Raw genomic sequence first — 23,979 nt, forward strand, 5'->3', positions numbered from 1 at the left:
ATTGCTGTAGTACTGTGCAAAAGTCTTAGGCACCCTAGGCTTTTGCTCAGTACTATATGTAAACAAAGGGGCAGCATTGGCTATCCTCAAGTCCTCTGGGACCTTGCTTATGGCTAATGAGTATACAAAGCTCTCTGACAGGGCTCCAGCGATCATCTGTCTCACCCTTCTCAGTAACTTCAGATAGGCTCCATTAGGCTGTAGGTATTTAACTAACTTAATCCTTCAAAAGATCCAACACCACCACCCACCTTGTTATGAACATGCCCTAGAATTATAGCATATCCTTCTCCAACTTCACCATCCTTCATGTCCTATCCTGGGGTGAATACTGATGCACAGTACTCCTTTAGTATGTCACCCAGTTCCTCTGGCTTTGGGCATGAGTTCCCTCTTTCCTTGAGTGGTCCTACCCTTTTGCTAGCTGCCCCTTGATTGTATGTATAAAATGCCTTGAGATTTTCCTTATTCATACCTGCCTAAGACATTCCATCCTCCTGATTCCCTGTTTGAGCTCTTCCCTCCTTTGTTTATTTTCTCCAAGGGCCCTGGAAGATTTCAGCTTCCTAAACCTTTTTTATGTCAACAGCTCTTGGCAGCTGAGGTTTCTGAACATTGCCATTCTGTCTTTCTTCCACACAGGAATGTACTTGTCCTGAATTCTGAACGGCAGTTCTTTGAAAGACTCCCACATTTCAGATGTGGATTTGCCTGCTCCCCATCTACACACCCCTATTACTACTGTCATTAGCTTTCCCCCCAATTTAGCACTTACCCCAAGGTCCAGAAGGCATCTTTTTGAAAACTACTTCTCCAAAACAATTGATCTTTTCTGTGCAGGTTTAATAGAGGCTTTGTGTGATGCACTAACAAACTAACTTGTTTTCTCATGTCATTGTCTTTTAAAAAGTGGCCTGTCACAACAATACACAAGCATAGATTAATCATGCATTCTACACTGCTTATAAACTACTTGCATGAGTGTGCCATAGACTCCTGTGCTCTTATGTAATTACTTTAATCTCAACTTCATATTCCTGCCCAATTCACATAACTCCCTATAGAGCAAAAATCTATTTCATTGACTTAATTACAACTTCTTTCTGTTTTCTGAATTATAATTAATTGGTGATGTCTTTGCAATGGGAAGACTAGATTATTTAAGGCAATCTTACTGAATTTACATTTTTAAAAAGATCAATTTGATCAGAAATGGAAGAATAGTAACTCAGAGCAGCATTTATTGCAGAGAATCAGTGGAAGCAGAGTGAACTCTATCATAATGAATATTAAACTTTCCTGTCTAGAAGTCAATGGAAAACTGAGTCGGGTGCTACAGTGGTACCCAACAAGAGAAAGACTCTTTGAAAGAGAAATGGATAAATCAGTGTGAAGTAATGAGGCAGATTTTGCATGGAAAGTGGAACAGCTTTTTCTCTAGCTATAAACAACTTTGGATTACTACATTAATGAAAAACTCTTGGGTGCAGCCAGATTTTGTTGTTTTCTCCTGAATCTGGACTCTTCCACAGAGGGTGTATGAAATTCCCACTCCATCAAAAATGTTAATTTTACAGTTTTTTTTAATATAGTGCTTCTCAACCTAAGGGGCAAGTTCCCCTACAGTACTTCAAAAGGAATTTTTGGGTAGGAACTGATGTCTTCCTGTCTATAAGAATGATGGACTACAAGAATGGTAGCTGAAGAGAAGAATCACAAAATTCTGGAATCTGGAATGGTCCCAGGAGACTGAGAATTGCAAATGTCACTCCACTTTTTAAGACGAGAGGGAGGTAGAAGAAAGCAAATTATAGGCCAGCTAGTCTGATCTCAGTGGTTGGGAAGATATTGGAGTTGATTATTAAGGATGAGGTTACGGGGTACTTGAAGGCACATGCTAAAAGATTTTCTTTAAGGGAAAATCTTGCTTGACAAATCTGTTGGAATTCTTTGAGGAAATAACAAGTAGGATAGACAAAGGAGAGTCAGGAGATATGGTTTACTTGGATTTTTAGAAGGCCTTTGACAAGGTGCCACACGTGAGGCTGCTTGTTAACATGATATTACAGGAAAGATACTAGCATAAATAGAAGATTGGCTGACTGGCGGGAGCCAAAGAACCATAGAACCATAGAACCTTACAGCACAGTACAGACCCTTCAGCACTCCATGTTGTGCCGACCCATATAATCCTTTTAAAAAAAAGTACTAAACCCACACTACCCCATAACCCTCTATTTTTCTTTCATCCATGTATCTGTCCAAGAGGCTCTTAAATACCCCTAATGTTTGAGCCTCCACCACCATCCCTGGCAAGTCATTCCAGGCACTCACAACCCTCTGTGTAAAAAAACTTACCCCTGATGTCTTCCCTAAACTTCCCTCCCTTAATTTTGTACATACTCCCTCTGGTGTTTGCTATTGGTGCCCTGAGAAACAGATACTGGCTATCCACCCTATCTATGCTTCTCATAATCTTGTAGACCTCTAACAAGTTCCCTCTCATTCTTCTATGCTCCAAAGAGAAAAGTCCCAGCTCTGCTAACCTTGCTTCATATGACTTGTTCTCCAAACCAGGCAAACCAAACCTCCAAACCAAACCTGGTAAATCTCCTCTGCACCCTCTCCACAGCTTCCACATCCTTCCTATAATGAGGTGACCAGAATTGAACATAATACTCTTAAGTGTGGTCTCACCAGAGATTTGTAGAGTTGCAACATGACCTCTCTACTCTTGAACTCAATCCCCATGTTAATGAAGCCTAGCATCCCATAGGCCTTCTTAACTACCCTACCAACCTTGAGGGGTGTATGGATTTGAACCCCAAGGTCCTTTTGTTCATCCACACTCTTAAGTAACTGACCATTAATCCTGTACTCAGTCTTCTGGTTTGTCCTTCCAAAATGCATCACCTTACACTTAACTGGATTGAATTCCATCTGCTATTTTTCTGCCCAACTCTGCAGCTTGTCTATATCCTTTTGAAACCTTCGACAACCTGCAGCTCCATCCACAACTCCTCCAATCTTCGTGTCATCCGCAAAATTACTCACCCATCCTTCCGCCTCTACATCCGGGTCATTTATAAAAATCAGAAATAGCAGGGGTCCCAGAACAGATCCCTGCGGCACTCCACTAGTCACCGACCTCCGGGCAGAATACTTTCCTTCCACAACTACCCTCTGCTTTCTTCCTTAAGCCAATTTGTTATCCAAACAGCCAAGGTTCCACTTACCCCATGGCTCATGACTTTCTGGATGAGTCTTTGGTGAGGGACCTTGTCAAATGTCTTGCTAAAGTCCATGTAGACCACATCCACTGCTCTACCCACATCAATTTCTTTTGTTACCTCTTCAAAAAACTCAATCAGGCTCATGAGGCACAATCTTCCCTTCACAAAGCCATGTTGACTATCCATGAGTAGACTGTACTTCTCCAAATGCTCGTAGATCCTAACCTTAAGAATCCTTTCCAGTAGTTTGCAGACCACCGACGTAAGACTCACTGGTCTATAGTTCCCAGGTTTCTCCTTATTACCTTGTTTAAATAAGGGAAATACATTTGCCATTCTCCAGTCCTCCGGCACTTCCCCTGTAGCCAAAGAGAATTCAAAGATCATAGCTAATGCTCCAGCAATCTCTTCTCTCAATTCCCACAACAACCTGGGGTGTATCATATCTGGCTCTGGGAATTTATCAATCTTGATGTTTTTAAGGAGATCCAGCACTTCTTCCGTAATCTCCACATTGTCTGGCATACAGGCCTGCTGAAGCAAAGTATTCATTTAGGACCTCCCCAACCTCCTCTGCCTCCAGGCACACGTTGCCCTTTTTATCCTTTAGCGGTTCCACCTTCGTTCTCGTCATCTTGTCAAGAGTGGGAATAAATGGGTCTTTTTTCTGGTTAGCTTCCAGTGACTAGTGGTGTTCTACAGGGGTCTGTGTTGGGACAGTTTATTTTCACATTATGTGCCAATGATTTGGATGATGGAATTTTGTGGCCTAATTTGCAGGCGAAACAAAGATAAGTGGTAGGTCAGGAAATGCTGAGGAAGCAGGGAGTCTGCAGAAGGACTTTTACAGATTGGGGTGTAACTCTCGCTTCGCCTAGTGGCTTAACATAGGGGGTGATAACCCCCGGTCCGGCCAAACTTAAGAAATCTCGTTTGGGTGGATGCTGCGCGATGTCTCCCCTGTTAGAAATCAGTACCCTGAAATAACAAACTGTATACAATATACAGATTCAGTTTATTGTCATTTATAACTACAAATACAACGCAGTTAAAAATGAGGCAACGTTCTCCGGAATGATATCACAAAAAAGCACAAAACAGACCACACAAGAAAAACCACATAACGTTTGGTAACCCCCAATCCAGAGTCCGGAGAGGCTGCTGCGTATCAATATCGCGCTACCATCTTAGCACATTCCCCGGAAAGGAACTACAAACCCATCAGACAAGACCTACACAAAACAACATAGTTACATATAGTTATACTTAACATATAGTTTCAACAGTGCAGACAATACCATAATTGATAAAAGACTAACTGACAAAGACCACATAATTATAACACATAGTTTCAACAGTGGAAAGCAATACCGTAATCTGATAAAGAGCAGTCCATGGCACGGTTTAAAAGAAAGTCTCAAAGTCCTGACAGCCCATCATCTCACGCAGACGGTAGAAGGAAGAAAAACTCTTCCTGCCATGAACCTCCAGCGCTGCAGCTTGCCGATGCAGCACTTTGGGAGCCCTGATGACAGCCAACTCCGAGTCCATCCGAAAACTTCGAGCCTCCGACACCGAGCACCATCTCTGCTGAGCGCTTTGACCCTGGCATTCAATTTCGGAGATTTTTTGGGTTGACTCAATTCGTTTTAAATAGTCCTATTGTATCTAATTGTTTTTTTCACCCTTCCATTATAGATCAAGCTTATTCAGCTTGGAAAACTAAGGGATTACTAAGATTTTCTGATTTATTTTTAGATAATTGTTTCATGTCTTTTGAACAATTATCCAACAGATATAACTTGCCGAGATTTCATTTTTTTAGATATTTACAGATTAGACATTTTTTAAGTTCTGTACTCTCTACGTTTCCAAATTTTGTGCCTTCAGATACTTTGGAGAGTTTATTTGAATTAGACCCTTTTCAAAAAGGGCTTATTTCAAAACTTTATAATATAATTATGAAGATACGTTTAGAGCCCCTTTATAAGACTAAACAGGATTGGGAAAGAGAGCTTAGTTTTAGTATTTCTAGTGAGAATTGGGATAGAATTCTTCAATTAGTTAATACATCATCGTTATGTGCCAAACATTCACTAATACAATTTAAGGTTGTACATAGGGCCCATATGTCCAAGGATAAATTAGCTCATTTTTACTCTCATATAAGTCCTATTTGTGATAGATGTCATTCTGAAATTGCGTCTTTAACTCACATGTTTTGGTCGTGTTCATTTTTGGAGAAATATTGGAAAGATATTTTTGATATTATTTCTGCGGTTTTGAATATTGATTTACAACCTCATCCTATTACCGCAATTTTTGGTTTACCAATGTTAGATTCACAGCATTTATCTTCTTCAGCCCGTCGAATGATTGCATTTCTAACTCTGATGGCTAGAAGATCTATATTGTTGAATTGGAAAGAAATTGATCCTCCCACTGTATTTAATTGGTTCTCTCAAACTATGTTATGTTTAAATTTAGAAAAAATTAGAAGTGGTACTTTTGAGACTTCTATTAAATTTGAAAAGTTATGGAGACCATTTATTCAACATTTTCATATGATGTAATATGACCCTGTGTCAAGTACATTTGATTTCCTAGCTTTTAGCTTATGCATTTTGAGAGGACCGGAAGTGACGGCATTGATGAATACTTATTTTTGTGAGATATTATAAACAGCCCACTTTTTTTTTCTGCTTCTCTTTTGTTTTTCTTTCTTTTATATTACTTATTAGTTATAGTTATTAGATTAGATTAGTTAGTTTTGCATTATATAATTTTTTTTTTGTTTTTCTTTCTTTTTTCTGTTTTTTTTATATTATACATTATGAAATATTTAGATTTACTAGGTCCATCCATATATCTTATGGCTTATGTCTTGGTAAACTCATTTATATTGTAACTATTATGTATGTTTTTTTTTCATATGTAATGGAATGTGTATGTTGGTAATTTCTTTATCAATATATCATCTGTATTCTGTCCATATTACTAATATTAATAAAAAGATTTAGAAAGAAAGAAAGACCCTGGCATTGGCTGCCAAGCAACAGACAAAGCCGAGGATTCGGGGCCTTCCTCCCGGAGATTTTCCGATCGCACAGTAGCAGCGGCAGCGAAACAGGCATTTCTAAAGTTTAACCAGATGTTCCTCCGTGCTTCACACGTCCGTCTCCATCAAATCAGGATTGTACATGGCTCCCTACTTGACAGATTACAGATATTCATTCCAAAGTGGCTGCTGCGTGCTGCGTCGCGCCACCATCTTGAAGACATAATCAGTTAAGCTTTACGAATTAAGCTATACGAATAAACAATTAAGCTTTATAGCTCTTACTTTGACTATATGGTTAGTAGAGAAACAAAATAAAAGGGCCCAATCTTATTAACAGTCTGTGCGCAAAGTTGGAGCTCACTCATAGGCCGATTGTTCACCATCAACCTCCTCCGATCATCGCTGCCCTTCGGACTCTCGCTCTGAGTCCACCCCATCCAGCAGTCTTCCAAATCTCTCCATTCGCGTCTTCTCTCTTGCTCGCTCTCGCTCGCTGTCTCGCAAAAGCCCGCGAAATCAACTGCTTCCAGATTCACGGAACAGGACAACAAAGTCCTGATTGGCTAACGTGCCTACCACAGTTCAGTAATCTCCAGCCATAACCCAAACATTGCTGCTACAGAGAAACCGTTACCTCAGCAGTGAAACATTACAAAGAAGCCATTTCATTAGCCTTAGCAGTGAAACATTACAGAGAAGCCATTACAGTGCATTACAGGGGGAACAAGCAAAGAAGTGGCAGATGGAATAAAGTATAGAGATGTGTATAATCATGCATTTTGGTAGATGGAATGAAGGCATAGACTATTTTCTAAAGGGGAGAAAATTCAAGTATCTGAGGTGCAAAGGGACTTGGGAGTCCTCATCCTGGATTCCCTGAAGGTAAATTTATAGGTTGGTGGTGAGGAAGGCAAATGCAATCTCAGCCTTCATTTCAAGAGGACTAGAATATAAAAACAAGGATGCAATGCTGAAGCTTTATAAGGTATTGGTGAGATCACACTTGGATTCTTGTGAGCAGTTTTGGCCCCCTTGTCTAAAAAAAAGATGTGCTGGCATTGGAGAGAGTCCAGAAGTGGTTCACGAGAATAATGCTAGGAATGAAAGGGGTAACAATGGGGAGTGTATGATGGCTGTGTCTGTTCTTGCTGGAATTTAGAAGAATGAGAGGGTATCTCATTGAATCCTATCGAGTATTGAAAGGCCTAGTTAGAGTAGATGTGGAGGATATTTCCAAAAGTGGGTGAGTATAGGGCCAGTGGACACAACCTCAGAATAGAGGGATATCCATTTAGAACAGAGATGATGAGGAATTTCTTTAGCCAGGTAGCTGCCATGGACAGCTATTGAGGCAAAATCATTAAATATATTTGAAGCAGAGGTTGATGGGTTCTTGGTTAGCCGGTGTAAACGGGTACAGAGTGAAGACAGGAGAATATAGTTGAGAGAGATAATGGATCTGCTGTGATATAATGGCAGAGCAGACTTAATGGGCTGAATGGCCTTTTCTGCTCCTGTGTCTTATGGCACTGAGGTTATGAATCAGAATGTTATGTCGCAGCTTTATAAAACTCTGATTACTCTGCATTTGCAATAATGAATCAAAGTTTGGTGACCCCATTATAGGAAGGGTCTGGAGGACTTGGAGAGGGTGCAGAAGAGGTTTACCAGGATGTTGCTGAGATTGTAAGGCATTTGCTATGGGAAAAGGTTGAACAACTTTGGATTGAATGGTGGAGGCTGAGGGGAGACCTAATAGAGATTTATAAGATGATAAGGTTAGATGGTTGGAACCTTTTTCCCTTGGGGCAGAGGGCATGCATTTAAGGTGAAAGGGGGTAAGTTCAAAGATGTGAAGGGCATTTTGTTTGTTTTTTTTTTACACAGAGAGTGGTAGGTGCTTGGAATGGGTTTAAGAAGTTCCTAGATAGACATGTGAATGTGCAGGGAATTGATGGATTTGGATATTGTATAGGCAGAAAGAATTAGTTTAATTAGGTGCTTAGTTACTAGTTTATTAGTTTGACGCAATATCTGGGCCAAAAGGTGTGTTCCTATGTTGTATTTCCTATTTTCTTTAGAATATTCTTGAATAGAAACACAGTTCATCTTCTGCCGATTCTCTACAATATGCTGTGCTTAGAATGAATGAGTATCCGCCCACCATCTCTCCTGGTGTTGGCCCCGAAGTAAGAAACCACACCAGAATTTCCAGGTAGTTCAGCAAAAACACTTCCAACAACTCGGTGTGAAATCTGCATGTTCCCCTTTTGATCTGTGAGTTTCCCCCAGAGGCTGACATCCCAAAGATGAGCTGGTTGTCAGGTAAACTGGTAACTGCAAATTACTCCTAGTCTAGGTGGTTGGCAGGGAAATAAGAGGGGGAATGGGATTGATGGGGTTGCTGTGAACGCCTGTTGTGCCATAATGTTTGTGAGCTCATTGGGCTCAACGTACCATTTTACTAATGAGAGAATATTACTCTTTATCATCAGTGACATTCAAAATTTGTAAACATTATATGCCAAGGTCAGTGAAATGCACGATAACTGCAACAGAACCAGTCAGTCAGCTATTTGTAACTAACCTTAACTCCATTTCCAGTTTTTGTTATGATAGCAGTTATTGATGTAATTGCTGAGTTTGCATCATTGACTGCAATTACTTTCCAAACTGTATCCATAACTTGTCAAAATCATGGCTCTTTTGATGTTGTTTCCTTCCTATCTTGTCTTGGTACAAGTATTGCACCTTATGTTGAGCGATGGGATTCAAAAAGCTGTACTACTTTTGATCCAGTTTTGAATATGCATCCTTAGCTTCATTCTTCTGGCTGCACATACATTTACTGTTGTGGTCAAGTGGAGTGAACTGTGACTACCTGATGGCCTGTTGTCAAGCACTTCTTAACTTTTTCCAAATTACTCTGATAACCGCCGGTAATCAAAAGAATGAAACAAAAAATTCATGGAAGATATATGTTCATTTTAATTAAAGTAAAGAAAGGAAAGCCTGCAGTGGCAGAGTGCACTAGATTGCACCAGATTTTAAGGCGAGTGGTCGCAGGTTTGAATCTGGCTGCCTCCTCGCACACTTTGCGTCTGTGCTGGTTTGAGCGTCGAGCCAGCAACTCAGCCTTGTAAAAACAAAAGCCAAAAAATGCTAAGGAAATGGCAGGTTGCCTCTGAAAATGCCACAAGGGGCAGAAAGGAACAGCAGCAAAGAAAAAGAAATATTACTTGCCTTTTCTGTGTATGGAGCTTCTTTAGACAGATTAGACATGGCTGGCATAAAGCACAGAGATTAGTGAGTGTGGTGAACTATGTGCCTGTCTGGACACTCCCCCTGCTGACTGCTCCTGTGGCTCCTCCCACAGGCCCCTGTATAAAGGCGATCTGAGGCCTGACGCTCGGCCTCAGTCTCCAGGACATTGTATGATAGACACTCACTCCTGGTTCCTTCTTCCAGTCAATAAAAGCCAATATCTCGCCTTATGTCTCAGTGTGAGTTATTGATGGTGCATCAGTGAGTCTACGTTCTGAGCCAGAGAACAACTTCAATGTGAAGTTGTCTTTTGAAAATGCTGGCAAAAGATTGATACTTTGCAAGCCAGTAATGAAAAGCCGGATTTGGATGTTGTTAGGACTACAGTGTATATTGGTAGACATTTAACAGTACAATAATTGATATTATTGCATGCTTCCAAATATTTCTTGACCAATCCATTCCCATGTGATGGATTGGTGAACCCATCCCCAAATGAACTGAATGTTCTGCAGTTGTTACATCTTCACTCTTATCTCCAAGATATCCTGTCCCCCTTTCTCAAGTGGTAATCCCTCAACTAAACTCAATCTTCTCCCAGCCCACCACATGGGTGAGCTCTTAGACAGTTAAAATGGAGCAAGTTTTGTTTTCTTTAAATTCAGATAGTCTTTCAGTGATGTCATTGCGGATTAAAGTCCGCCCCCTCATTTGCAACACGGTAACGTAGTGGTAAGCTCAATGCATTACAGTACAAGCAACTCGGGTTCAATTTGTGCCAATGCCTGTAAGGAGTTGGCATGTTCTCCTCGTGACTGCATGGGTTTCCTCTGGGTGCTCTGGTTTCCTCCCACAGTCCAGAGTTGTACGGGTTGGTAGGTTAATCGGTCATTGTAAATTGTCCCGTGATTAGGCCAGAATTAAATCAGGGGATTGCTGGGCAACATGGCTCAAAGGGCCGAAAGGGCCTAATACGTGCTGTATCTCAATTAGTAAATGAATGAGGGTTGTGAGTTGGCAGTGGAGGACTGGGGGATACAGTGGTGCTGTGGTGGAGGTGGTGGTGTTACAATATGAATAAAATGCAGTTTTTCTTTATTACATTTGTACCTTCCTGTAGTGGGAATAAAAACTTCCCCTGTCACATATACCACTTCCTTTGACTCCTCTTGTTTTGTGTCTCTGCAAGTAATAAAGCCAGTGAATACAACCGATGGTGTTACTGGCAAACCCCTGAATTCAATTTTAGGTGCTTTCTCATCTAAATTGCTTTGTTGTAGAGTAACTGGTCTCTTCATAACTTACAGGATGGTGACAATTGGGAAATCATCGAAGGATTAAAAATTGGACAGACCAATGTCCAGAAGCCAGATAAACATGAAGGGTTTATGTTGAAAAGAAGAAAATGGCCTTTGAAAGGTTGGCACAAGGTAAGTTTCACAGAAGGGCATTCTCAGACAAGATCAGTAGGTTGGTTATTTCTGCCCTGGGAAGCAAACTAGTCTAAAGGTTAACCAGATTTTTGCAGTGTTATTGACATTCCTGGTTCCAAATGATAAATAGGGAATGTTAGATATGCTCAGCGGGGGAAGAGAGAAAGAGTTAATACGCCAGTTCGATCACTTTTCCTCAGACCTCAGAAAGGTTAGAAATCTCTTTCCTGCTTTAAGTTGCAGGAAAGAGGCAGAGGTGGGGAGACAAAGGAGAATGCACAACCAGAACAAGTAGAGACTGAGTGAAGGAAAGAGTGGGATGAAAGTGTATTTAACCACAGCTGATCAGTCTGGAAGAAATGTAAATAGGAGATACTTGAAAACGAGAGAAATATAAAAAATATTGGAAGAGTAAGATAAAAAAGAAACTGCATGTACTAGAAGTGGTGCTTAAAAATGAGGCATGATGGAATTACTCAGTAGGTTAGTCAACTTCATTAGAGAAAGTTCGAACTGCATGTTAATAACTTCTGTCAGAACTGCTGAAAGCTTATCTGATCCTAATAAAAATTTTTAAGACTGGTTATGTGACATTTTAAATGCATTGCTAAATCTTGAGAGCTGTAATGTGCCAAAATGAAGATGAGTTGCCATTGCTTGAGATGGATTTTTAGACCTGACAGACTGAGTAAGCCTGTATATGTATCCATTAATCAGAATTTATCTTGTTACAGCGTTTCTTTGTCCTTGAAAGTGGAATGCTGAAATATTCTAAGACACCAATTGATGTGAGTAACAATTGAAAGAAATCTCAGCAATAAATTAAACAACTGCAGATTCTGGGGATCTGAAATAAAATCAGAAATTATTAGAACATTCAGCAGGTCAGGCAGCAGCTGTGGGGGAGAAAATGACACAGTTAACTTTTCAAGCCCAAGATCCTTTATCTGAACATCTGACAGAGTGCTGGACTTGAAACATCAACTCATTATCTGTTTTTTTTTCAGCTATAAACCTTCACTGTACCAGTTAACCATTCAGATTTATGTTGAATCTTTTATGAAAACGTTTCAAGTTCAAGTTTATTATCATTTGACTATACATATATACAAACAAATGAAACAATGTTCCTCTGAACTGTGGTGCAACCTAGATGCATGTATCACACACAAGAAATCAAACAAACAGACATACACATACACTTTCACTGTGGAACCATGGGATGTTTATAATGACAAATTCTTGTCTTATTTTGGTTGGTAATTAGCATAGTACTTCTCCATTTCCAAAGCACCATTAACTAGAGGGAAGGAATTGAGGATTATTACAGTGGAGTGAGGGAAATTACAGTGGTATGACAGGGGAGCTGGTCAGAGGAAATGTGAAGGAGCTGCTGGCAGAGATGTCAGCAGAGCAGCAATGGCGTGCATTTCAGGGAAAAAATGAGGAAGGTACAGGACATGTATATTCCAAAAATGAAGAAATACTCAAATAGTAAAATAGTACAACCGTGGCTGACAAGGGAAGTCAAAGCTATTACAAAAGCAAAAGAAAGAGCATACAACAAAGCAAAAATTAGTAGGAAGGTAGAGGATTAGTAAGTTTTTAAAAACCTATAGAGAGCAACTAAGAAGTCATTAGAAGGGAAAAGATGAAATATGAAAGCAAGCTAGCAAATAATATCAGTGAATAATAAAAGTTTTTTCAAGTATGTTAGAAATAAAAGAAATGAGAGTGGATATGGGACCGCTAGGAAATGAGGCAGGAGAACTAATAACAAGGGACAAGGAGATGGCTGATGAACTAAATGAGTATTTTGTGTCAGTATTCACTGTGGAAGATACTGCCTGTATACCTGATGTTGTATTGTGTGAAGGAAGAGAAGTGGGTGCAGTTACTGGTACAAGAGAGATGGTGCTCAAAAAGTTGATAGACCTAAATAAGTTGCCTGGACCAGGTGAACTGCACCCTAGGATTCTGAAAGAAGTATCCTAAGAGATTGTGGTGGCACTAGAAATGATCTTTAAAAAATCGTTGGACTCTGGCATGGTGCTAGAGGACTGGAAAATTGCAGACGTACTCCACTCTCTAAGAAAGGATGAAGGCAGCAGAAAGGAAGTTTAGAGCAGTTAGTCTGACCTCAGTGGTTGGGAAGATGTTGGAGTCAATTGTTAAAGATGAGGTGATGGAGTACTTGGTGACACAGGACAAGACAGTACAAAGTCAGCATGGTTTCCTTCAGGAAAAATCCTACCTGACCAACCTGTTGGAATTCTTTGAAGAGATTACAAGTAGGATAGATAAAGGGGATGCAGTAGATGTTGTATATTTGGACTTTCAGAAAGCCTATGACAAGGTGCTACACATGAGGCTGCTTACCAAGTTAAGTGCCTTTGGTAATACAGGAAAGTTACTAGCATGGTTAGAGCATTGGCTGATTGGTTGGAGGCAGTGAGTGGGAATAACAGGATCCTTTTCTGGTTGGCTGCCAGTGACTAGTGCTGTTCTGCAGGGGTCGGTGTTGGGACCACTTCTTTTTATGCTGTATATAAATGATTTAGATTAGTGGTCACCAACCTTTTTAAGCCCAAGATCCCCTACCTCAGCCTCAGTAAAAGGCAAGATCGATCCCAGAACAATTAGTTACACGCATGCGCACCGGGGCAGAAAAGACTGGAAGTAAAACCCCGTAACTCGGAAGTAGAAATAATGTATAAACGCCAGGGGTACCCACCCTTATTTTGCACCGTGGACTGGTTTAATATTGACAATATTCTTACGGACCAGCTGATTGGGTCGGGGGGGGGGGGGGGGGATGTTAAACACGACCAGAATACAGCCATGCTCGAAGAGGTTCCTTATGTCCAGTCTATTCCACAGTTTAGTTTTTGCAGCCCTCGGCACTTAGCTTCTGTCCCATTTGCTCACGTTTTTTCCGCTGAAAAAACTCAACAGTTTGTCTTTAAGTGCTGGGTGCTTGGACTCAGGGTACCAGAGCAGTTTTGAGGGCTTCATTGCCTCATTAGACAGCCTCCGGGTCCAAGCTCCAGCCTCCTACCCACCCACCGCCAGACGCCTTGGCCAGGTGCAGTGAGAGGACAATGTCAGGGCCGGAGGTCCCCGTGCCGGGGCCGCGGAGGTCACAGTCCGGGCAGAGCGACTGACCGAGTGAGGAGTGCAACAGGGCGCACCCGCCCCCCTTGTAGGATCTATCGGCCGACAAAAGTTTGTTTCAGTAGATTGCAGCGTGGTAGCTGCTCTGCTACTTACGAAACCCTGAGCCCAAATTAAGTTGTCTGCGAATATTTTAGCACTGGGTTCCCCATGAACATTCAGTGTGGCAAACAGGTTTAGAGGCAGTGCCCATCTGTCCGCGCTCCAGGCCAGCAGCAACAGCACTTACCACTGGCTGTGCGAGGGCCGCACACCAGTGATCCATGGCGCGAGGGTATCACTGCGTTTAGGCGACTGATGACCTCGCTTGTGTTTAACAGTGGGCGTGACAGGGACTGAGGAAAGGTGCAGCTGACTCCTATCGTTTCATATTGGCCCGGTGGTTAGGGACCACTGAATTACACTGTGTAGTGCGGGGGGAGCTACACGCATGTGCACTGGGCAGAAAGAACGGAACTAAAACCCCGCGACCCGGAAACAATCTCTCAACAGTATTTGTGTATTTATTTATTTTTCTTTCTTTTTTCGGGATCTACTGGGAAAGTCTCAAAGATCGACCAGTCGATCGCGATCAATGGGTTAGCAACCACTAATTTAGATGATGAAATAGATGGGTTTGTTGCCACATTTACAGATGATGGCGAGTAGTATTGAGGAAACAGGTCCGATGCAGAAGGACTTAGACAGATTAGGAGAATCGGCAAGGAAGTGGCAAATGAAATACAATGCTGGAAATGCAAGGTCATGCACTTTGGTAGTAGAAATAGATGTGCAGACTATTTTCTAAGTGGGGAGAAAATCCAGGAATCTGAAATGCAGAGGGATTTGGGATTCCTTGTGCAGAACACCCTGAAGGTTAACTTGCAGGTTGAGTCGTGGTGAGGCAGGCAAATGCCATGTTAACATTCATTTCAAGAGCTCTAGAATACAAGAGCAAGGATGTGATGCTGAGGCTTTATAAGGCACTGGTGAGACCTCACTTTGAGTATTGTGAACAGTTTTGGGCCCTTCATCTTAGAAAAGGTGCTGGCATTGGAGAAGGACCAGAGGAGGTTCACAAGGATGATTCCAGGAATGAAAGGGTTATCAAATGAAGAATGTTTGATGGCTCTGCGCTTGTACTCACTGGAATTCAGAAGGATGAGGGGGATCTCATTGAAACCTTTCAAATTTGAAAGACCTGTACAGAGTAGATATGGAAGGGATGTTTCCCATGGTGGGAGAGTCTAGAGGGCACAGCCTCAGGATAGAAGAGCGCCCTTTCAAAACAGAGGTGCGAAGAAATTTCTTTAGCCATAGGGTGGTGAATTTATGGAATTTGTTGTCACATGCAGCTGTTGAGGCCAAGTCGTTGGGTGTATTTAAGGTAGAGATTGATAGATTCTTGATTGGACATGGCATCAAAGGTTATGGGGAGAAGACTGGGAACTTGGGTTGAGGAAGAGAGAAAAAGGATCAGTCATGATTGAATGTTGGAGCAGACTTGTTGGGCCAGATGGCCTACTTCTGCTCCTATGTCTTATGGTCTTATTATGGAGAAGAGAAATCCAGATGTTGATCATGTCTTTTTGGGTATATTTGCACAGCAGAAAGTGGAAAAGCAAATAATGGGTTTATGTTACAAAATAAGATGGAAAGAAGGTCTTAGGGAAACTGCCAAGGTTTTCTTTGCAGTTGTAGCAAATGTTAATCCTTTTTAAGAAAACTAGGACATTTAGTATGCATTTGTGTGCAAGAGTAAGTTCCATGAAGAACAAATGTTCTTTTTAAATAAAAGGAACTCAAAAAGGAAGAAAGGAGTTGGATTTACCTTTAATCAAAGAGCTGCACTTAAAGCAGTGTTGAAAGGGAATAATTGAGGTGCCACTCCTGTAAGGGGATAATAGTAAAGCCTTCACTGAAGGTTAAATGTCAGCTCATCTGAGGAAGTCATTTCACAGAGACTGAAGTGAATATTTTGAGCAGCCTTTTCTGAGTACACCGGAGAGGTTTAGGAAGTTGAACAGAATTAGCTGAGGAACCCTTCAAAGATAGCTTCCTGGTATATGAAATGGAACAACATGACAATAGAATGGAAAGTTACCGATACAGTCAGTTAAAAAGCACAGAGTAATTCAGATAGATATATCTGTGCACCGTGCCCTGACAGGTGGAAGTTTTTAGAGATTTGGATAAAGAATCACACAAGTCCCCATGAGATTAATTAGGGGTCTGGTTGATGAGCGTGTCTGTAACAATTCAGCTCAATTTCCCACAGGATATTGCACTTCGGGTTCAGGCTCTCATCCCCAGAGAGTAAAGTTAATGAACTTGGTAGCTAATGTTTACTCTGTACTCCTGCATTATAAACATTTCAAGAAATAATGGCATGTTTTTGCATATTTTCTGTTGCTTAATTTTAAATTTATTCTAGCAAAAGGTTATGAAACACGAGTGAAAATATTACAGAAACTGTATATGGAAATTAATTGGATAATATATTCTGCAAGTATGTTATCTCATAATATGACAAATATAATTTAGATATATTGAGAGAATTCACCATTAGCTTCTGGCACCAAAGGTGCAGTTTTATTCTAGCAGGACATTATACTTTGCTTCTGAATTTAGTTTCATTTGACCTTCATGAAACTAGATTTAGGAATTGTGTGCCTCATGCAGTGAGTACTTTATTTCCCACTGTGGTCTGACACTATTTAGTATCATAACTTATATATCATCTGTAATATAAATCATCCTTTCATTGCGTCAGAGTTTCAGGTCGCCGCCTGTCATCGTGGAACTGATACCTGGAAATGGTAGACTATTTTTTTTCAGACAAGATATGATTGCAGGTATTAGGCAGGCTTCCATAGTAAAACTAGAGGATTTGCTGGAATTTTCTACAGTATGTAGTCATATTCAGTTGCTCTACATTTGCACATTATTTTAGATCCTCAAGTTTATTTTTTACTAACCACCATCTGTATTTCGTTCACTTTTCAATATTTTCTGTTAGATTCAGAAAGGCAAACTTCACGGAAGCATTGATGTTGGGTTGAGTGTCATGTCAATCAAAAAGAAGACACAACGGATAGACCTGGACACAGAAGAACATATATATCATCTAAAGGTTTGTAAATGCAGAATGTAAGTAAACCTGCTGATTATGTAAAAGTATGCAGATTCAGAAAGCGAAGAAAACTTACAGAGTGTAGATTTATGAAAGGAACACTTGTACTTTTTTCTACATGCAGGTAAAATCTCAGGAAGTGTTTGACGCTTGGGTAACAAAATTGCGTCATCATCGTTTGTACCGTCAGAATGAAATTGTGCGCTCACCCAGGGATGCCAATTTTCACGTCTTCCCTACATCACCAAAACCTGATCTCTCACCAGCTCTAACTACTGCTGTATTAGATGTAAAGGTATGTAATTGTGAACGCTATTTGGAGTATGTAACATTTGGGTTGATTTTATTTCCATAAAATGTGAAATAAAACTATTAGTTCAATTTGAATGTAACTGTTGTGTAACTTCAGCTGTGAAGCTTGTGAGAAATTGTTTCCCACTTCTTCAGATAAGATGAAGCCTATATCAGTATGTTTCAGACCTGAATGATTGCCCATAACAACCTATTTACATTGTACTTGATGTTTGCATAATTTTACTTGTCATACCTTATTTTCAGTGATTATTTCTCATTTCTCCTTCACATTAACTAAATCTCAGCATTGATCTCTTTGGAGGCACCTTTACGATTAAATTTTACATCTGATTGTTAAATAAGTATAATTTGGTAGGAATTGCCACTTAATTTTAAATAGCTTTTTTTTCTATTTGTAAATTTGAATCAGTTAATAAGAAATTTTGTTTACACTCTGAAGCATTTGTAAATAAATCTATCTGACAAACAGATACAGAAAACTATTAGAAGGATAAATTATTTGAACAAAGGGTTTCTGTTTAGATGTTTATGCAGTTTTTGGAAACAATATGTTTTTAATATACCACCTACTTTACAAAATAAAAGATTGTTGGCAAGGTAAATTGAATTGTTTTTTAACTGTAAGAGACAATGGCAGGGACTTCAGTTTTAGTTACCAGATTTTTTTTTAATCAAAAGTAGTTTTATATGCAGTATAAGATTTGCCAATGTCTATTGCTTACAGCAACATTATCAGAATAGTGATATAATTTTCCATAGGCACAAATTAGTAGAGTGGAGAAAAGGCCGTCTTGTATTACAGAAGATGACAACAGCATGTATCTCTTACTGGAACACTTTAAAACTAGGAAAATGTGTAGCCTGGGTAGTTGATGGCTGGGTTGAGTTGTTCTCCAATCACAAGTGAACAGCGCTCTGAAGATGTCTCCTCGTATGGTGACAAAATGTTTACAAATGGATTGCCAAGGACAGAGAACTATCTCTAAACTATCCAAGATAAAGTTTCTAAATGTAGTTTAATGTAACCTATATGGAATTTAGTTGCTGTAGACTTAACAATCAGTGGTTTAATTTTAGCTTCTCTCCAACTCCAAAGTCTTCCATCTCTACTTTCCAGCGAGGTGATTTGTGGATTTTTCTGTGGGCATCACCGATTAGTATCTGGACTAACCATTGATGCCTGTGAATACTGACAGTTATTAGAGCTTCAGACTGATCCTATGTTCACCCAACATCTGCATTTGGACTTGCTAAGCAATTGCAATTAAAAGCAGGAACTCTGGCCAGCTTTTTTTTCGCCTGTTGTCACTCCAGCTAAAACTTATTAATTTAGCACTGACAAGGGATGGTGAAACTGATGAACAGCAAATTAGCTGGAAAAAAAAGAGTGAATCAGTTTCGTTAGACTTTTGTACATTCTGAAATCCAGTGTCAGATGTTAGTTCCACCTGTCACTGCTATGTTAATTTATACAAAACCAAGAAAATGTGTTTTTATTTGAAGTGGCATTGAACTATTGCATATTAATTTTCACTGATTGACTTCATTTCCCAAATGAAAAAGAGTAGAAACCTTGTTATTGAAAAGTTCACGTGTGGTCCCAACTTGAGTCTAATTGTGATCCTGGAAGTTTTTAAGAACTAATCTGATTTACAGTAATGAGACACTATGGAGTAATGTTTTGAGTTTTCTCAGTAATTATCCACCAATTTCTCCCCTAACTGATGTGTTGTAAAGAATATCTTGAGGAGCTGTTATACAGCATGTTGTGAATCTCAGCAGCCTTCATTTAAACATGAATCCCCTTTCAAAGCAAAATGAAGGACTAACCATATCATCATGTCTCTTCTTAGAAAATCTTAGAAAACTGTTGACCTCGAGTAGATTTTTTTCCCTTCCCTTAAGAGCAAATCATACCTGATAGAGAAATATATCTGGCAATATGTGGGAATCTCCATTCTATACTCTTACAGATTTAACTTTCATAGTGAGGACAGCTCTTAGTTTGTTTTGTTTTACTAAAGTAGAGCATCCTAATCCGTTTATGGGTCCTTTTGACATAGCAGGCTATTCAGCCCATCAAGTCTATACCTTCCCCACCACATAATCTAGAATCAGGTTTATTTGAGTCATAAAATTTGTTGTCTTGTGGCAACATTACAGTGCAGGCATAACAAATTACTGTAAGTTACAATAGAAATAAATAAATTGTGCAAATGAGGAATAGTGAGTTGGTGTTCATGGACCATTCAGAAATCTGATGGCTGAGTCAAGATGGCGGTGCGACGCAGTTTGCAGCAGCCACTCCAGAGTTGATATCTGTTATTTGTCAAGTGGGGTGCCGCGCACAATCCTAATCTGATGAAAAATGGATGTGGGAGCACGGAGGAACATCTGGAAATCTCTAGGAAGGCCTTCTTCGTTGCTGTTGCTGTTGTGAGGTCCAGGTCTCTGCTGAGAAGAACAGGCTCCCAGTCCGCGGGGTTGCGTTGCCAGTGGCTGTTGGCGGGGGCGCCGTAGTGCGCTCGGCAGAGGATGGTGCTCAGAGGGGCTGTGCCGGAGGGGATGGTTGGAGGCTCGAAGGTTTGACGGATTCGAGTCCGCTGCGGTCGGGGCACTTTCACTGTGTGCTGCGTCTGTGAGGTTGGGTCTGACGGCGCTTTCACTGTGTGCTGCGTCTGTGAGGCTGGGCTGTGGACATTTTTTCATATTTTTACAGTTATTTTACTAATTTTACTTCTGCTATCATTACAAAATACTCTATAGCAAAACATGCCCTTAACACCTCATGTTATCATCTTGGTCATCACTTAAAAAATATATTCTGATTTTTTAAATTATAGCTTTAATTCGCCAGACGTAAAGAAATTACAATATCACTAGAAATTGTTTTCATGGGAATTATGAGTGTAATACAGAAGACTTTCTGTATAAGTATGACAACATGAATTTGAATAGAGTACCTCCAATTTGAGAGGAGTAATTTGTATCTTTCTGCAATAATCCATTTTGGATCAATGTCTTTAGATGCATCGATTAAAGTTCTTGTCCTCTCCTCTTTGTGATGAATATATGCTTATTTTATGCCTCTTGGTATCTTTTTGTACCTCCTAGCCCCAGCAAAACAATTTCACACGGCAGCCCTCCATTCCATGCAGTACAAGTCTACCTACTTCCTATAGCAACAGTCAAACCAAAGTTGCAGCATGGTTGCTGGAATCTGAAGAGATGAATAAATGTTCAAAAGGTATTTGGTATAACATGATGAAGTAGTAATCTACTATCTTGTATCTGATAATGAATATGTTAAGAATGTTTCACTTATTTTGGTTCATCTAGACCTTGCACATTGCCAATCAAGTCTGGTGGAACTCAGCAAACTATTACAAAATCTAGAAATTCTACAAAGGACACAGTCAGCTCCGAATTTCACTGACATGCAGGTATGGTTCAATATTCACACTTACTTCAATAATGATTTAATGACACAAAGGTAAGAAGAACACAACACTTGAAAAACTAAGGAAACCCTGAGATATAATCTTCAAGGAACTAAGTACATTAAATATTTTTGAAAAATATTTGTATAAATCAATCCTGGCTTACTTAAGTTATTTTTATTAAAGACAGTAAATGCTGAAAATTTCTGTTTTTATTTTGCGTTTCCAGTACCTTGTAGTTTTAAAATTCTTATTACGTTTGAATTGCTATTCAGCACGTGGACATGTCACAAAAGTAAAGTACTCCTTGTACTCAGTAATAGTTAATGTGCCCCTTACTGTTTTCAGAAACATTATCCAAGCAGTGGCTATTACATTCGTTATCAAACGTAGTCTTAATTTGCCATCATCCCCTGTAATTTCTGTACTTTATGAGGCCTTAATGGGTTTCAGTTTGGTGACTCTAAAACTCATTTGGTATTTGATCCCCACATTGGTTGAAAATTGGCAATTAAACCTGTGTTAGTAGATCAAGGATTTAGTCATGACTTTGCTGTTTATGTTTGATTGTTTTAATCAAAGCATGCAAATTTTCTTAAATCAATTAGTTACCATGAATTAAGTCAGCTGATTTTGCAATGGAGCTAAACTTGGAATGCTAAATACAGTGTAATAATATCATGTCAGTAATTAAATGGGAGAGGAATTGAGGTGACGTCATAAAATGCTAAAGCTTTGGTTGACTAACTGTTATCAGGATGCTGAAATTAGATTATAGCTTTCAGCTCATTTCCTGACTCTTTTTTGGTGTGTGTTCTCTTAGTAAGGAAAGGGATCGTTTATTCAGCAGCTGTGGGTCTAGATATATTGGCTACTCACTATGCCCCATGTCTTCATGTGAGGGGAATTGAGAATTAGTGATGTCATCATAGTTGATTAATCAAAAAAAAATACAATGGGAGTCCGTTACTGAAACCCAGTAGTTATTCAGTCATTCATTCGTTTCTTTTTGTCATTGTGGAATATCCTGCCAATCTATTTCTGCATTTTATTTCTTAATGAAAGTAATTACATGCTATCCTGGTTTTTATGCATGTTGTTAAATTTAAGTTTGTCTTTGGCTTTAACTCTTTGTATAACATAGGCTAATTGCATAGATATTACAAAGAAAGATAAGCGTGTCACCAGAAGATGGAGGACAAAAAGTGTGAGCAAAGATGGAAAAATGCAGCTTCAGGTATCTCCTTTACCTTTATCGCTTGTTTGTCTGGTCCAGTTACAATGCGTATTGCCACTGTTCCCCAGTACTAACAACATCTTTTCAATACTTACTTCAATACTTTCAGTACCAGGGTTCATGGAATTGTTTTCATCTTGGAATCATTTCAGTGTCAAAATCTTAGCACACTGCAGATACGTTTGTCAGTGAATTGTTATGTATAATAATCAGTTGAATTGATGTGTTCTAAGGATGTATGGAACAACTTTGACTTCAGCTCATAGTAAAAGGGGTTCTACTCTACTTATACTTATGATAGTGAGGATGGTTACAGCTCCAGTGCCATATTCAGGTTTGCTGATGACACCACTGTCGTTAACTGAGTCAAAGTTGGTGACGAATCGGCACATGGAAGGGAGATAGACAATGTGGTTGAAAGGTGCCACAACAACAATCTCTCAACTACAGGAGGAAGAAACCTATGGTCCATAAGCCAGTCCTCATCAGGGAAGTGGAGAGGGTCAGTAAATTTAAATTCCTTGGTATTGTTATTTCAGTGGATCTATACATGGCAGCACCTCTATCTTCTTAGATTCAGGATGTTGTCTAAAACTTTGACAGCTTCTATAAATGCACAGCGGAGAGCTTCCGAGCCGATTGCATTATGGCCTGGTATGGAAGCACCCGTGAATGAAAAAGACCTTCAAAAAGTAATGAATACAGCCCAGCACATTACAGGAAATGCCCTCCCCACCATTGAGGAGCACATCTACAAGGAGTGCTGCCACAAGAAAGCAACATCCATCATCAAGGAACCCCCACCATCCAGGCCATGCTCTCTTCTCACTGCTGCTATTGGGAAGGTGGTACAGCAGCCTTGGCTCCCACTCCACCAGGTTCAAGAATAGTTATTACCATTTGACCATCAGGCTCCTGAATCTGTGTGGGTAACTTCACTCACCTCAGCACTCAACTATTCCACGACCTATGGACTGAATTTCAAGGACTCTACAACTCAATGTGATTATTTATTTATTATTCTGATTTGTTTTTTTTCTTGTGCACATCGTCTTTATGTGTAGCGTTTCATTGATTGTATTGTCTTTCTTTGTATCTGCTGTGAATGGCTGCTGAGAAGTGAATCTCAGGGTGGTATATGGTGACACATACATAACATTGATAATAATTTTACTTTGAACTTTGAAAGTAACATCTAATCAATAGCCTGCTTTTAATTTCCTCAGTGGTCAGCAACACTGTCCACAATAAGCAGTGAACCAAAGCAAATTCATGGTGAAATAAACTACTCTGAGCACATTAATAAATACTGTCAAAGGACGTGTTTCTATGCTGTAGTATTCTATGATTTTCTGTTCAATAAACCAGAGGAGGTAAAATGCTGTCATCAGACAAATCCTATTAATGTGTCAAATCTGTTTTAAACTCCAAAATTATTGTCACTCTGTGACATCGTGGCAGAGACGCACTCAGTTGCCACTTTACTAAGTACCCCATATACCTGCTCAATGACACCTGCTCAATAATCAGCCAATCATGTGGCAGCAACTCAATGCATGAAATCACGCAGACATTGCAGACGTGGTCAAGAGGTTCAGTTGTTAAAACCAAGCTTCAGAATGCCAACGAAATGTGATCCAAGTGACTTTGACTGTGGAATGGTTGTTGGTTCCAGATGGGTTGATTTGAGTACCTCAGAAACCGCTGATC

The 23,979-nt window shown here is 39.9% G+C and overlaps 1 protein-coding gene across 7 annotated transcripts in view; it reads left to right on the forward strand.

The window, feature by feature from the left end:
* osbpl6 (oxysterol binding protein-like 6) overlaps positions 1-23,979 on the forward strand; it is a 160,024-nt gene that overhangs the window by 74,786 nt on the left and 61,259 nt on the right. For 6 of the 7 annotated variants that reach the window (XM_059966756.1, XM_059966757.1, XM_059966754.1 and 3 more), the window contains 7 exons: positions 10,866-10,988; positions 11,726-11,779; positions 17,164-17,277; positions 17,402-17,572; positions 20,707-20,839; positions 20,932-21,035; positions 22,177-22,269. In XM_059966756.1, coding sequence (XP_059822739.1) covers positions 10,866-10,988; positions 11,726-11,779; positions 17,164-17,277; positions 17,402-17,572; positions 20,707-20,839; positions 20,932-21,035; positions 22,177-22,269 — 792 coding nt within the window. The remainder of the gene's footprint in view (positions 1-10,865; positions 10,989-11,725; positions 11,780-17,163; positions 17,278-17,401; positions 17,573-20,706; positions 20,840-20,931; positions 21,036-22,176; positions 22,270-23,979) is intronic. The other variant, XM_059966761.1, reaches the window with a different exon arrangement.

This window comes from Hypanus sabinus, chromosome 4 (genome assembly GCF_030144855.1).
Source record: "Hypanus sabinus isolate sHypSab1 chromosome 4, sHypSab1.hap1, whole genome shotgun sequence".
Lineage (NCBI taxonomy): Eukaryota > Metazoa > Chordata > Chondrichthyes > Myliobatiformes > Dasyatidae > Hypanus > Hypanus sabinus.